The following is a 12,421-nucleotide window of genomic DNA, read 5'->3' on the forward strand; positions in this document are numbered from 1 at the left end:
AAGTGTCACATAGATTGATAATTTGATTCTGTGATTTAATATTTCATCAAATATGTATTAAAGTTCTGACGCTTTATCAAGGGAATATCAACTACTTTTGGAGAACACTAAAAATGTATGATTAGAAATCAAATCATGTTTTCTAACAGAAGGCGTTATACTCATATGAGGCAGAAGGGTTTTGATGTTCGAGGTTTGCTTAAGTTCTTAGGTTCTTAACAACTCTGAAAATTACAAAAGGTTGAGATGTGATTTTTCTATAATAATCTGAAATGTACAGGGGTTTCTTCTGAGGGCGGAGATATCATACAAGACACTTAGCTGCCTCCTGGCCACAATGAGGATGGCTCAGGAGAACTTGCTGCCAGCCCCACCTACAGGTCTTCAGCGCTGCTACACTCCAGAATAGTCCTCCCTGGACACACCGACACTACTGAAGGGCCCTTTGCTGCTTGCAGAGAAGCCTGGAAACTGTCTTAGTGCCTTTCACCAAGCCCTTCCTCCAAGAGCCCTGGAAACATCTAAACCTTTCGTTCATTCTTGCTGTTACAGGTGGAAGAGACTTTCTTTAACTGAAATATGATTTGAATATATTTGATATATGCTGAACTCCATCCTCGGGCATCTAAATCAGCTTCCTCTAAAGTTTCCATCTTGAAGAAGGCCTGCCCATCCAGACATTAACAGTGCTCTGTGTGTGTGTGTGTGTGTGTGTGTGTGTGTGTGTGTGTGTGTGTGTGTGTTGTGTGTGTGTGTCCCCATCCACATGTGTGTACAGGTGTGTTTACATATCTATGCACATGTATGTAGATATTAGAGGATAACTTTAGATGCTGTTCCTTAGGGGTCAGTTACCTTGTTTGCTGAACCAGGGGCTCTCATTGGCTTAGGGCTGGCCAATCGGGTCAGGCTGGCTGGCCAGCAGGTCCTAAGGGATCTGCCTGGCTCCGCCTCTCCAGTGCTGGGGCTGTAGGCACGAGCCACCAAGCCTGGCTCTTTGACTCTTTTCCTGGGACCTGAACTTGGGTCCTCCAGCACTTAGCCCTCTGAGCCACCTCCCCAGCCCAGCTCCTGCCTCTATTTGGTGAAATGAAGCACAATGCCTTCAAAGACAAAATGGTAGCTTAAACACTGGGGCACTCTACAATCCAGAATGATGGGTTTTCATGAAACCTACTTCGTATCTGTTATTTTTACAAAGACTATTTATAAACTGTTCCCTGGGAATAGGTTAGTTTTTTTGTTTTTGTTTTTGCTTTTTTAAATAAAATGTACTAACATACCGACTCTTTTGGGAAGCTGCCTAGGAGTTATGATATTTACAGCCCTGAAAGAATTAACTCATTTTATTCGTGAACGCTGTTTGAGAACGGTTTGACTGTCAGGGTAAAATGGTGAGTAAAGAACAGGTTATGTTAAATACCTTGGGTCCAAAGCCTGGGCTCTTCAAGCTGCCCAGACACAAAGGTTAGAAGGTACTGCCAACAACACTCATGCCTGCATTGGCTTGCCAGGTGTAAGTGGACAGTACATCCAATCAAGGAAGAGACCAACAGTGAACACCCTTCTGGAAGCAGAGGAGCCCTGTTCCCATAGCCATGGCACTTTCCCAATGCCAGGCTCTGGGCTTCCCTGCTGTGGGCTGCTCTCTTTCCAGCTTGATCAAATCCATGGAAAGGGCAAGTAGCTCGCCAGGAAAATGTCATCTCCTCAAAGACAATGTCATTGCTTAAATGGGAACCAAAGAGCAGCTTCAAATGTCAATTAAGTAAATCATCTGAACATGGTGTACTCACTTATATCACGCTTTACAGTTTTCGTGGCTCTTAGACACATATTACCCATCTTGGTACTGTCACCTGGCACACCACCAGGTTTGGAGGGCTAGATAATATTTCTATTCACAAAAGAAAACCTTGAAATTCAAGAAGGTTAAGTGTCTTGCCCGAAGGCATTCAGCCTGGAACCCAGAGCTCAGATCTTCAATGGCTGGTCCAGCCAGCACCCTGCAAACTACACTATATTCCCACTTAGCCTCTGAATGAGAGTGCAGATGACAGCGAACTAAAGCAGGGCCTGTAGCTAGCTTGAACTGTCAGGGAAGGAACTCAAGTGACGGGGTGAGGAAGAGCCAGGGCTGGGCAAACCCCCTTGTTCACACTTCCACGGTCACTCTGTGCCTGTCATTACTATCTCGATGTCTGTCCTTGCTGCCACACATCTATGGATAAGAACTCCAACATCTAACCCAAAGCTTGGCATGAAAAAATTGTTTCTTTCTATCTATTGGCTAAATGAAGCTCGTGTCCTATAGGAGACTTCAGAAAAAAAAGTATAAAGGAGTAAAGTCTAGACATTCTTGACAAAGCAGGGACCAACCAATACATCTCTAAGTCCAAGGCCACGGAGAAAAGGTTGACTTATACTTTGATAGGGAGGCATTTAGACCTTTGTGAATATGCCAAATTGGTGAACAGGTCATCAAGACAGAGAGTCACCCGTGGATTTGAAGGTTAATAGAGTTTCATGGGTCTGAGGTAGTGTGAACATGCTCCAAGGCAAGAGGCGCTCCCACAGCCCATTAACATTCTTCCTGATGGTAACAGTTGGCTGTGTCTGGGCCTATTCCTTGAACTGGCAGAATTAAGCAGCTATGAGCAACTCAAATGGAAGAAAATGCAGTTATTTTTTCTCTCTTCATGAAGAGACAGAGCAAACTAAAATAAAATCTAACAGACTCTCTCTGCCTCTCCACCAGTTTACACACTTAAAAGTTAATGAAATGATTCTTTAGTTCTTTTCAAAAAGTATATGAATGAGGGTACTACTCAAATCCTAGCCAGCCAGATACTTAATACCAAAAGGCAAGGCTCACATAGAAATCCACATAGCAGCTTTTCTGTTCACGTGATAAAAATAGCAGGATTAAAAAAAGATTAAACATAATGGACCAATTCAACCACTGTCAAAAAATTAAGATTCAACTGAAATTCCTCTCTAAAATCAACAACTTCTCTTTGGAAGGACAGAGCTAACTGGGGTAAAGGGCACTGAATCAAACTGTTGGGCAGGTGCCCACATGCTGTTATGGATGGGCCTCAGGCCTGGAACATCATGGAGGAGTGCCTGTACCAAAACACCAGATGGTGTTTTGCTGTCCTTGTGGAGAGTCTCCATCATTCCCTAGAGGGTCCTCCATCGGGCACTGTGGGGAACTTCCCAGCATTTGTAAAATAATGCCAGTGATCCCAAGAACTGTGGTACCAAAGAGGAAAACAAAAGAATGTTGTTTTCCTAGTTCTGAATAGAGGTAAAATTCCTAAGACCAAGGGAAAGAAGTAGAAACAAAGACAAAATTAAGAAAAAGGGTGTGCCTTTAGTAAAAGCTAGGACAATCTATGAATGGCCATTGCCCAAATAAGGGCACCCAAAGGCCTCCAAAATCCCTGAAGTCACTTGACTGTATTAATGCATAATGGAAGCCAGCAGGCTTATTACTAAAGAGTGTGACTTTCTTTCCAGGAACCCTTGGGTTAAAGGTTGCCATGTGTATTTATTAGGTATGAAGTACTTCCTGCAGACAGAGAACCCCCAAAGAAGCAGGGAACCAGAAGGAAGTCATTCATCTTGTCTCTCGCTTTCTGCTTAAAATACCTGTGGTGCCCAGCAAACACTAAGGAATGACAACTCTAAAAGCATTTCTGTGAACTGCTGTGACCTTTTCCCTAATTAAAATTAGTCCAGCACTTATAAAGACATCACATTTTCATTTCAGTAAAAGTCAAATCAATTACCCCTTAAAAACATGTAGAACAGCAGGCTAACAGCTCTAAATGAAAACAATGTCCAGTGTGACCTCTCCATCCTGCTGGCCAGCCAGAGGGCTGCGATGCTGATGCAGCTTTGGAGACTCTCTTTAACCATTTACCGAAATCTGAACCAGCCTTTTCTAATGAAGGGTGAATGAAAGGAAGTATGATTGGCAGATATGGAACTAATCAACTTGTAAAGCCTCCCTATTTCACAGAAGTGGCTACTTTTCCACATTGGCCTGGAATTTCCACACCGTTTTCCCACTCAACTTTCTAGAGATGTGAATGTGCGTAAGGGACAATAAGCCAGACTGATTTTTAGAAGTGCCAATCAAAGACAGAAGACCTAAAACACAAAACTAACAGCCTAGTGCTTCACCCCAAGTTACAATATTCTACTGGTTATTTATCTTTGAATGACTTTAACGCTAGACTGGTCATTTCTGTAAAGTCTATCCATTTCAAAGCAAAGTTACCTACAAAAAAGAAAAAACTTTAATCAATACGCCTGACAAAGTAACATATTTTTTCCCTAAAAAACCAGAAGTAAGATCAATCTTTGTTAGTAGGAAATTAAAATGAGTTAAAACCATAAACCATGCACAAACGGAACAACAGAGCCACGAAAACAAAACAAAATAAAAATTAAAAAAAAAAAACAAACAGTTAAGTTTAAAGGCAGACTCCAGACTCATTTCATGAAGACCTGGGAAAGTGCAGGGGGGTGGGGGCAGAGGGGAGACTTCCATGTTTTCACTGTTCTAAACAAACAAGCCTATCTGAAGTGGGGCAGGACTCTGCTCCAACTGCACAATGCATCCAAACTAGATGACGTGGGCAGAGAAAGCAAAGGGACGCTCAGAGCCACATTACCATCTTCTCACTGGTCAGAACGGAAGACTTGCCCGGCTGATACTCGTAAATGCTTTTGGGCTCTGCTCGGTATTTTCTTGTATCCACTTTCTTATCTGGGGGTTCCCAGTCGTTTCTGCAGAAAGAAAATCGTGTTTTCATGAAAACGGCACCAGCTTCCCACACAGTCTGAACCTGGTTGGCTGTCGTCCTCATCAAAGAATTTTTATATCCAAGGCATAAAACTGGAACCAGGGTTAGCAACTTAGCTGTACTAGTTTGCTTCTCCAAACAACCCACTTCAATCTCCATCCTGGCTTTACAAGGGGCATGAGGTGCCCAAAACCTGGCACCAGGAGGTGGAGATGGCAGAGGCAGCGAGACCTGTCCTGGAAGGTCTTTGACCTGGCTCTCCTCTTTAGACTCTAACATTCCCCAAACATGCCTGAACTCCCACACAATTTATGCAGAGCACAAATACAGGTCCTCAAGCTGTCAGACTGTGGTTCAAACCCTTGCCACCCAGGTGATCACAGTACTTTACAAACTCATGGAGCATGAGCTTATCTAACTGGAAGGGGCGACCACTGTAGCAGTGTGCCAGGTCCACAGCGGCCCTCAGTAAACACCAGCTGTGTGGCCCTGTGTTCTTTCCTACTTTGCACCTCAATTTACTAAACACTAATCTCAGCTCGCGTCAAAGTTTTGTGTTTTTTTTTTTAAATGTATTATCTGTCTACCTGTTGGCTAATTTTATGTCAATTTGATACAAGCTGGAGTTATCTGCAAGGAGGGAACCTCAGTTGAGAAAATGCCTCCATAAGATCCAGCTGTAGGGCATTTTCTTAATTAACAATTGATGGAGGAGAGCCACCAATTGTGGGGTGGTGCCATCCTTGGGCTAGTGGTCCTAGGTTCTATAAGAAAGCAGACTGAGCAAGCCATGAGGAGCAAGACAGTAAGCAGAGCCCCTCCATGGGCTCTGCATCAGCTCCTGCCTCCAGGTTCCTGCCCTGCATGAGTTCCTCCTGTCCTGCTTTTGATGATGAACGGTTATATGGAACTATGAGTGAAATAAAGCCTTTCCTCCCGCAAGAAGTTTTGGTCATGATGTTTCATCCCAGCCACAGTAACCCTAACTAAGACTGTGTGTGTGGTGTGTGTGCATTCATGCACACATGCCATGGTGTACATGTGTAAGTCAAAGAACAATTGTGAAGTCAGTTCTCTCTCCTTCCATCTTGCTGTGGTTTCCAGAGATCAGACTCAGGCCAAGCACTGGTGTCGTGCACCTTTACCGTTGAGTCCTCTTGTCAGCCCTGGTCCCAGTTTTCAGCCTAACGTGCAGAGATGGGGTTTCAAAGCATACCTGAATCTTTGGAAATTGTCTGCCAACTTTTTATGCAGAAACATTACTGCATTTTGCACTGTGTATTTTGCTTTTCATGAACAGGTAAAAACTTCTGAAAGGTAGGACAATGATTTATGTATTCTTCTGTAAAGTCTAATTCAATATGCACAGAATATACCCAATAGGTGCTTAAGGAATACACCTATAAAGCATTTCTGGTTCTATCCAGGCTTTCTTTTACAGTCATTATCAGATTCATCAGGTAGATGTGTTAGGCACACATGCGCTTTTAAAACAGCCATCCACTTGCCTGTGGAGCTAGAGGCAGAAAATGGATGTGAATTTAAAAAAAAAAATAGTGTTGCATCTGCACAGACCTTTTAGTTTGTGAAAATTGGCAGAAATTGGGGCCAGAGGACACACTGGACACCTGTCCAGTTGACAAGAGATGATTACTCCATAGGACATCTGTCTCAATAATACATGTTTTATCAGTAAGCAGACATTATGGAATATAGCTGTGTTTAGGATTACAGTCTTTACTATGTTTATGTAAATGACGTTAGTTCCAATTTAAGATTTTTCTTCTAATAGAGCCTGGTGGTGCCGGCCTGTAATCCCAACTACTTATAGACTGAGATAGGAGGGTTGACAGTTCAAGCACTGCTTGGGCTACAGGGCAAGTTCAAGGTCAGCCTGGACTTACTGAGACACTGTCTCAAAATAAAAAGTGAAAAAAAGAGGACTGAGGAGAAGCTCTGTAGCAGAGCACTTGCTAGCATTTAAGAAAGCTCTGTGTTCAATACCTAATACCACGAACTTTTTTCTTGACTAGATAAAAGGTTATCATAATTATAGGCAACAGTAATTATGCTCATACTATGAGCCAGGCCCTAACAGGAAGGTCAAGTGCAATTTTATCTTTGCAACACTCTCATGGAGGAGTCATGCTATTTTTATCCTTAGTTCACAGATAAGGATATGGAGACTCAGACTAAGTCACTGCTGACAGGTGACAGCGCAGGATTCTTGTTCCTAACAAAGGCTCCTGGGATGCAGATTCTGGGAAGGCACAAGGTGAGCATCTAAGGGACCACTTACCTCTCTGGGCTGGACTTAAGTGAAGATGAGCGGGCTGGGAGCGGGAGTGTGGCCGACCTCTTCACTACTTTCTCCCCGTCAATGTAGTTCATCTCACTTTTTGAACGAGGCACAGAAAGGGGAGACTTTGCTGGAGAGAAAGTACATAGAAAATACTTTAGACTCAAACGAAAACTAAACCTGAAGATGTCTCTTCCACCGTCCTCCCTTCCTCCCCACAAGCAGGGGCTTCAGTCACTTACTGTCTTCAGAAAAGGAATATCGAGGGGAGTGCAGATCAGAGTCATCATCTAGTGAACAAAAAAGAAAAAATCAGGGGGAAGAGACTCAAGTGAGAGAGAGATCCAGGGTGCACACCAAGCCCCACTTCCACAGTCCCGTGGAACATCCAGCCACACCAGGGACCCAGCAGGGAGGGGACTCAAGCCTGGGGCTACATCACACAGACTACACACTGCAGAGCAGTGAGGCTTGCAAGACGCCATCGGATCCAACATGGTCCGCCAGAAACTGCTTCCGGGAAACCAGGAAATGGACAGAGACAAGACTCCTCACAAGGAGAAGGCCCACCATCCAAGACCACCATCAAAGAATGCAGGGTTCTGTATCGCTCTGAGTGGGAAGTGGGGGGCTGAGATGGACCTGGCCACCCAATGCTCAGTCTTGGGTCTTATCTGTTGAGTGCCATGACCTCTTTCCAAGGCTCATGGCTGCTACTGGATAGGAAAAAGAGGTCCAAAGAACGTGGTTGCTAGCTCCTCATTGTAGCGTTGACCTGTTTTATACGTTCTTCAGACAACACAACTAGCCAGAAGGTTGTACAGCTGAGAAAAGAGTTCAAGAAAACCCTCATCATAATCTGTTTTGATTACACCTCAGCTTTGCTCGGTTGAGTAGATTTCTCAGGACCCAACATTGCCATGGCTGATGTAAGGTCTGCTCTGTGAAGATACCGCTCAGGGTACTGCTCCATGAAGGTATTGCTTGGGGTGAGCATCTAAACTGAGTCTACAACTCAAATTCACATGAGTTTCTGTGGTGTGTAATGGGCTCTGCAGGTGCGTGTGTCTGTGTGTGCACGTGTGTGTGTGTGTGTGTGTGTGTGTGTGTGTGTGTGTACACACTCCCCTAGATAAACTGAATACCGGGCTCTGAAATAACCAAGAAAAGATCTGAACCCCACATGGGAGAGAGTGTATTTTTTAAAGTAAAAATCAGATCACAAGCCCATTCACAGGAACAGATTTGTCCTAGTACAAGCTATAACATCCATGATAATCCTTCCTAAACATTTCTTCTCTGGAGTGCCTGAGTCTAATATCTTGCTCATCTGAATTTAGGGTACATGTATCTAGAATGAAGACCCGGTCCCATGCCTTAAGATCCATAACACACTTTTACAGCAAAGCACATGACCTATGCAGAAAAATCAAGTCAAGGGATTTGATGTGCTGTGTTAATAACAGTGTTAATCAAGCCCTTGTTTCTAGGCAAATTAAGTATCAGAGCAAAAGAGGTCAGAAAGTTCTATGAAATGTAAACTAAGCTAACATTACTATTATTCTGAATACTGTGGTATTCAAAGACAGCTTCTACCTTTTTGACCCTTCACTTCTCCTCAGTTTTGTCTGTCCCAGGTGCCCCTCAGCCAAAACAACAGATAGGAATCCAGCACCAAAACATCCTGTCCTCCTTCCAGCTCCCATTGTCTTTATAAGAACTGGTCAACACCAAGGTTTGACAGGGACTACAATTCTTTACGAACACAGCCAAACCTTTCTTCTTTAGGGTAGGATGGGGTGGGTGGGGAGGGTCTTACTATGTTGCTCAGGCTGACCTCTAATGTACAATCAATCCTCTTGCCTCAGCCTTCTGAGTGCTGGGACTACAGGCATGCACCACCGCAATCCACTATTTCATTATTATAAACTGAGTATGTTAAGTTTATTTATGCTTACTTCCAAAAATAGGGCAGTGGAAGGATGAAATGGAATCAGAAATGTATTTTTGGAAAATGTACTCTCAAAAATTTTGTGTTACTAGCTTTTTGTTTGTTTGTTTTGGGTTTTTTTTTTTTAAGGGACTTAAAGTACTATGATATCAAAGAACACCCAAAATCAGCTTGACTAGAAAAAAAAAAAAAAAAAAAAACAGTGCCTGCTCCAACCCAAGTTACCTTAGAAAACAACACACTGCTTTAAACCAAGCCTAATATTTTATCTCAAAATTCTACACCTCTCTGAATCATGAAAGATGGAAGTCTCACAGCAGGTGGTGGGAAGGTCAGTTCCAACTATCACATGGCTACAAAAGTGCAAAGCGAAGGATGGGTGCAGGGACGGCATTAAATATACTTTAATGTTAAGATTAAGTTGTTGCTGTCGCTGTTTTTTTTTTTTTTTTTTTTTTTGTTTTTGTTTTTTGTTTTTGTTTTTTTTTTGTTTTTTTTTTTTTTGAGACAGGGTTTCTCTGTGTAGTTTTGGTGCCTGTCCTGGATCTCGCTCTGTAGACCAGGCTGGCCTCGAACTCACAGAGATCCACCTGCCTCTGCCTCCTGAGTGCTGGGATTAAAGGTGTGCACCACCACCACTACCCGGCGAGATTAAGTTTTTTTTAAATACTGTTTCCTCTAGACATTTCTAACATCAAATTTTAGAAGGCTTATTAGAAGACATCGAGAAATAGTTCTTATATGATGGGAAAAAGCAGCCCAAGGAGCCCAACTTAGGTACGTTGAAAAGGAGAGGAGAGAAAGACAGGAATGGGGCCAGAGCAGAAACTGAGTGGCTGATATTCTCCCCCCCCCCCCCCCACAGGCTCTCACTACCTGAAATTCACTCTGTAGACCAGGTTGGCCTTGAACTTGCAGAGATCCAACTCCCTCTACCTCTCAAGTGCCGGGATTAAAGGTGTGCCGTCATGCCAGGCTGTGACTGACAATCTTATGCTATTGTTGGGTACAGACGGAAAAGGAGTCTCGTCCACCCTAAGCTACACATGGCCAGGGTGTCTCCGCGAGTGCTTTTCCCTTCACACAGTGTCCCAGGACTCTAACATGGACATAGGTTTAGGGACGGCATGAAAGTACACTGATGTCACATGGATTAATCCGAACAACTTCAGCAACTATGACAAGGTCCACAATTATTTTTGTTATCTCTTTTATAAATCTAATAAAAGAAAATTTTACTTCGTTTTATGAATGAAAATAACAACACAGACTCCCATTATTAACAGCTTAATAATAGCAAAACCCAGTTATACCAGAGGACATGAACCCCTCATTTTATAAACAAGGAGACAGGGCCCAAGGAAGGTAAGAAACGTTCCCCTTGGTGACACAGTGAGAAAGGGACACAGGAGGGAGAGCCAAGGTCTAGCTTCCTGAGGTCACTTCAGTCCTGGGATGGGGTGGCTGTTACTTCTGCCAAGCCATCTCCGGCCTTGAAGCCTTTGCTCTGTTTTTCCCAACACCCACCCTAGGAGATGCTTAGGCAAGCCTTCAGAGACACTCTACCATACTTACTTTGCCTTCCAGTGGTCACCAGGGAGAGCATTGCTAGATCCTGCACGTGCAGTTGTTTGAAACTTTCTCCTGGTAAGCAAGTCCACAACGTGGAAGTTGGGTATATAGTTAAAATAACCATGGACTGGAAAGCTGAGTGTAAGGCCATCCCTCGACCCATCCTGCTAGAGCTAGCCAAACAGAGTAACATACATGTGCATGTGTTGAACTGTAAGAACACAAAGAAAAATCTTTCTCAAGTCGTCTATGACCTGGCGACACAAAGCCTGCTGTCACATCCTCCAAGGGTTCTTGACAATTACGCCACAGGGGACTCAGCTGAGCTGGGATCTTGTGATTCCTGCTTGTGATGGAACCATATGCTATCTTTGCCCCTGAGAACACCAAGCAAGTGACATCAAACCTTGGCACCAACACTCGGAACTTCCCATGCCAACCATTCCAGGCAGCTTGAACATTACGCAGCACACACAGGGTGAACAGCTTAACTCTGGTGCCTTGCAGGCCCCTGATGGGCTCTGGTGTTGACACACCAACAGTTCTCCCTGGGATCTGGCAGTCTGGCCTCAGGAGCACAATAGCTAGCCCCAGAGATGCCAGGAGCCACATAATCGCCTTTTCAAACACAAGAACGACGTTACATGAATTTCTAAAAGCTTTCCTCCAGGGTTGATTTTGCTGTTGCTGTTTAGACTTTATTCGGAAAGCCGACTGGAGAGATCGCTGGACCGAACCATTTAAAGTTCTCCGTAACTGACGAATAAGAGTGCTTAGTCAAAAGCAGCATTCACAGAACTACAAACTGAGAGTCATTAAATCTCCAGTTAGGGCTTCACAGGTCTTGAGACCTAAAATTATTTTTGTGATAATAACGGCTCACTCTAACACAATCTTATTCCATCATCCAACATAATTCTTTCTGGGCCTTTACTCCGTGTACTTAGCAAGAACGAGGATACAAGATGGAAGTACATATATACCTCACAGAGAACAGCCCCCAAAGGGAGACAGAGTCTGGAGGAGGCAAAGAAAAGGCAAACAAGGGGGACAAGAAAGTCACGTCTAGGGGGCTCATGTGAAAAGTCATAGATTATGTACGTTTTGGTTAAAGACTGTCAGATATTAAGGGATGGAAAACAAAGGCCATAAGAGAGTGGAGAGTAGCTGCAGAAGACACTCCTAAGAAAGAGAATTCTGAGAACTGATTCAAACACGGGAAAGAACCATCTAAGGGAGACAGCCTGGAGGGATCCACGGGCTAATGGGACCCACGGGCTAACGGGACCCACGGGCTAGAGAAGGCTCACCATTCCCATCTTCATCCGGCCTTCTGGCTCGCAGATCCGGGAAGGGGATGGCTGCTTCAGCTCTTAACTATGCTGCAGACCAAAGACTTTTGCACATGCTGGGCGGAGACCTCCTGGGCAGCTCACACAAGGAGAACAAAGGTGACTGTGGCCGGCCGCCCAGCCCCTCCCATGGGCAGGACTAGCAAAAGTTTGGGGCAGGAGGCACAAGCTGGCCAGGCATCTTCACAGCAGAACAACTTACTCAAACTCAAGCAAAATAAGGCTATTCTTAGAAATCCTGCACAGCTAGGAAAAGCTATTTTCACTCAACTATATCCGTGCCTGAGAAAAATCGCCTTCTGCAAGCCTTGCCTTAGGGCAAGCTGGAGCAGGAATGAGGGAAAACACAGACAGACCCCTGTGACAGACACCACAAGCCAGAGATGCTTAGGAGATGTGGCACCATGAGCCCCAGAGCATGGCGGTCTCA

At 44.2% G+C, this 12,421-nt stretch overlaps 1 protein-coding gene across 1 annotated transcript in view; it reads right to left on the reverse strand.

Annotated features, from left to right (window-relative positions):
- The window catches only part of Sorbs1 (sorbin and SH3 domain containing 1), a 240,448-nt gene that overhangs the window by 56,864 nt on the left and 171,163 nt on the right, over positions 1 to 12,421 (reverse strand). Inside the window, 3 exon segments of the mRNA XM_037206757.1 lie at positions 4,686 to 4,800; positions 7,117 to 7,246; positions 7,359 to 7,406. Coding sequence (XP_037062652.1) covers positions 4,686 to 4,800; positions 7,117 to 7,246; positions 7,359 to 7,406 — 293 coding nt within the window.

This window comes from Peromyscus leucopus, chromosome 1 (assembly GCF_004664715.2).
Source record: "Peromyscus leucopus breed LL Stock chromosome 1, UCI_PerLeu_2.1, whole genome shotgun sequence".
Taxonomy (NCBI): domain Eukaryota; kingdom Metazoa; phylum Chordata; class Mammalia; order Rodentia; family Cricetidae; genus Peromyscus; species Peromyscus leucopus.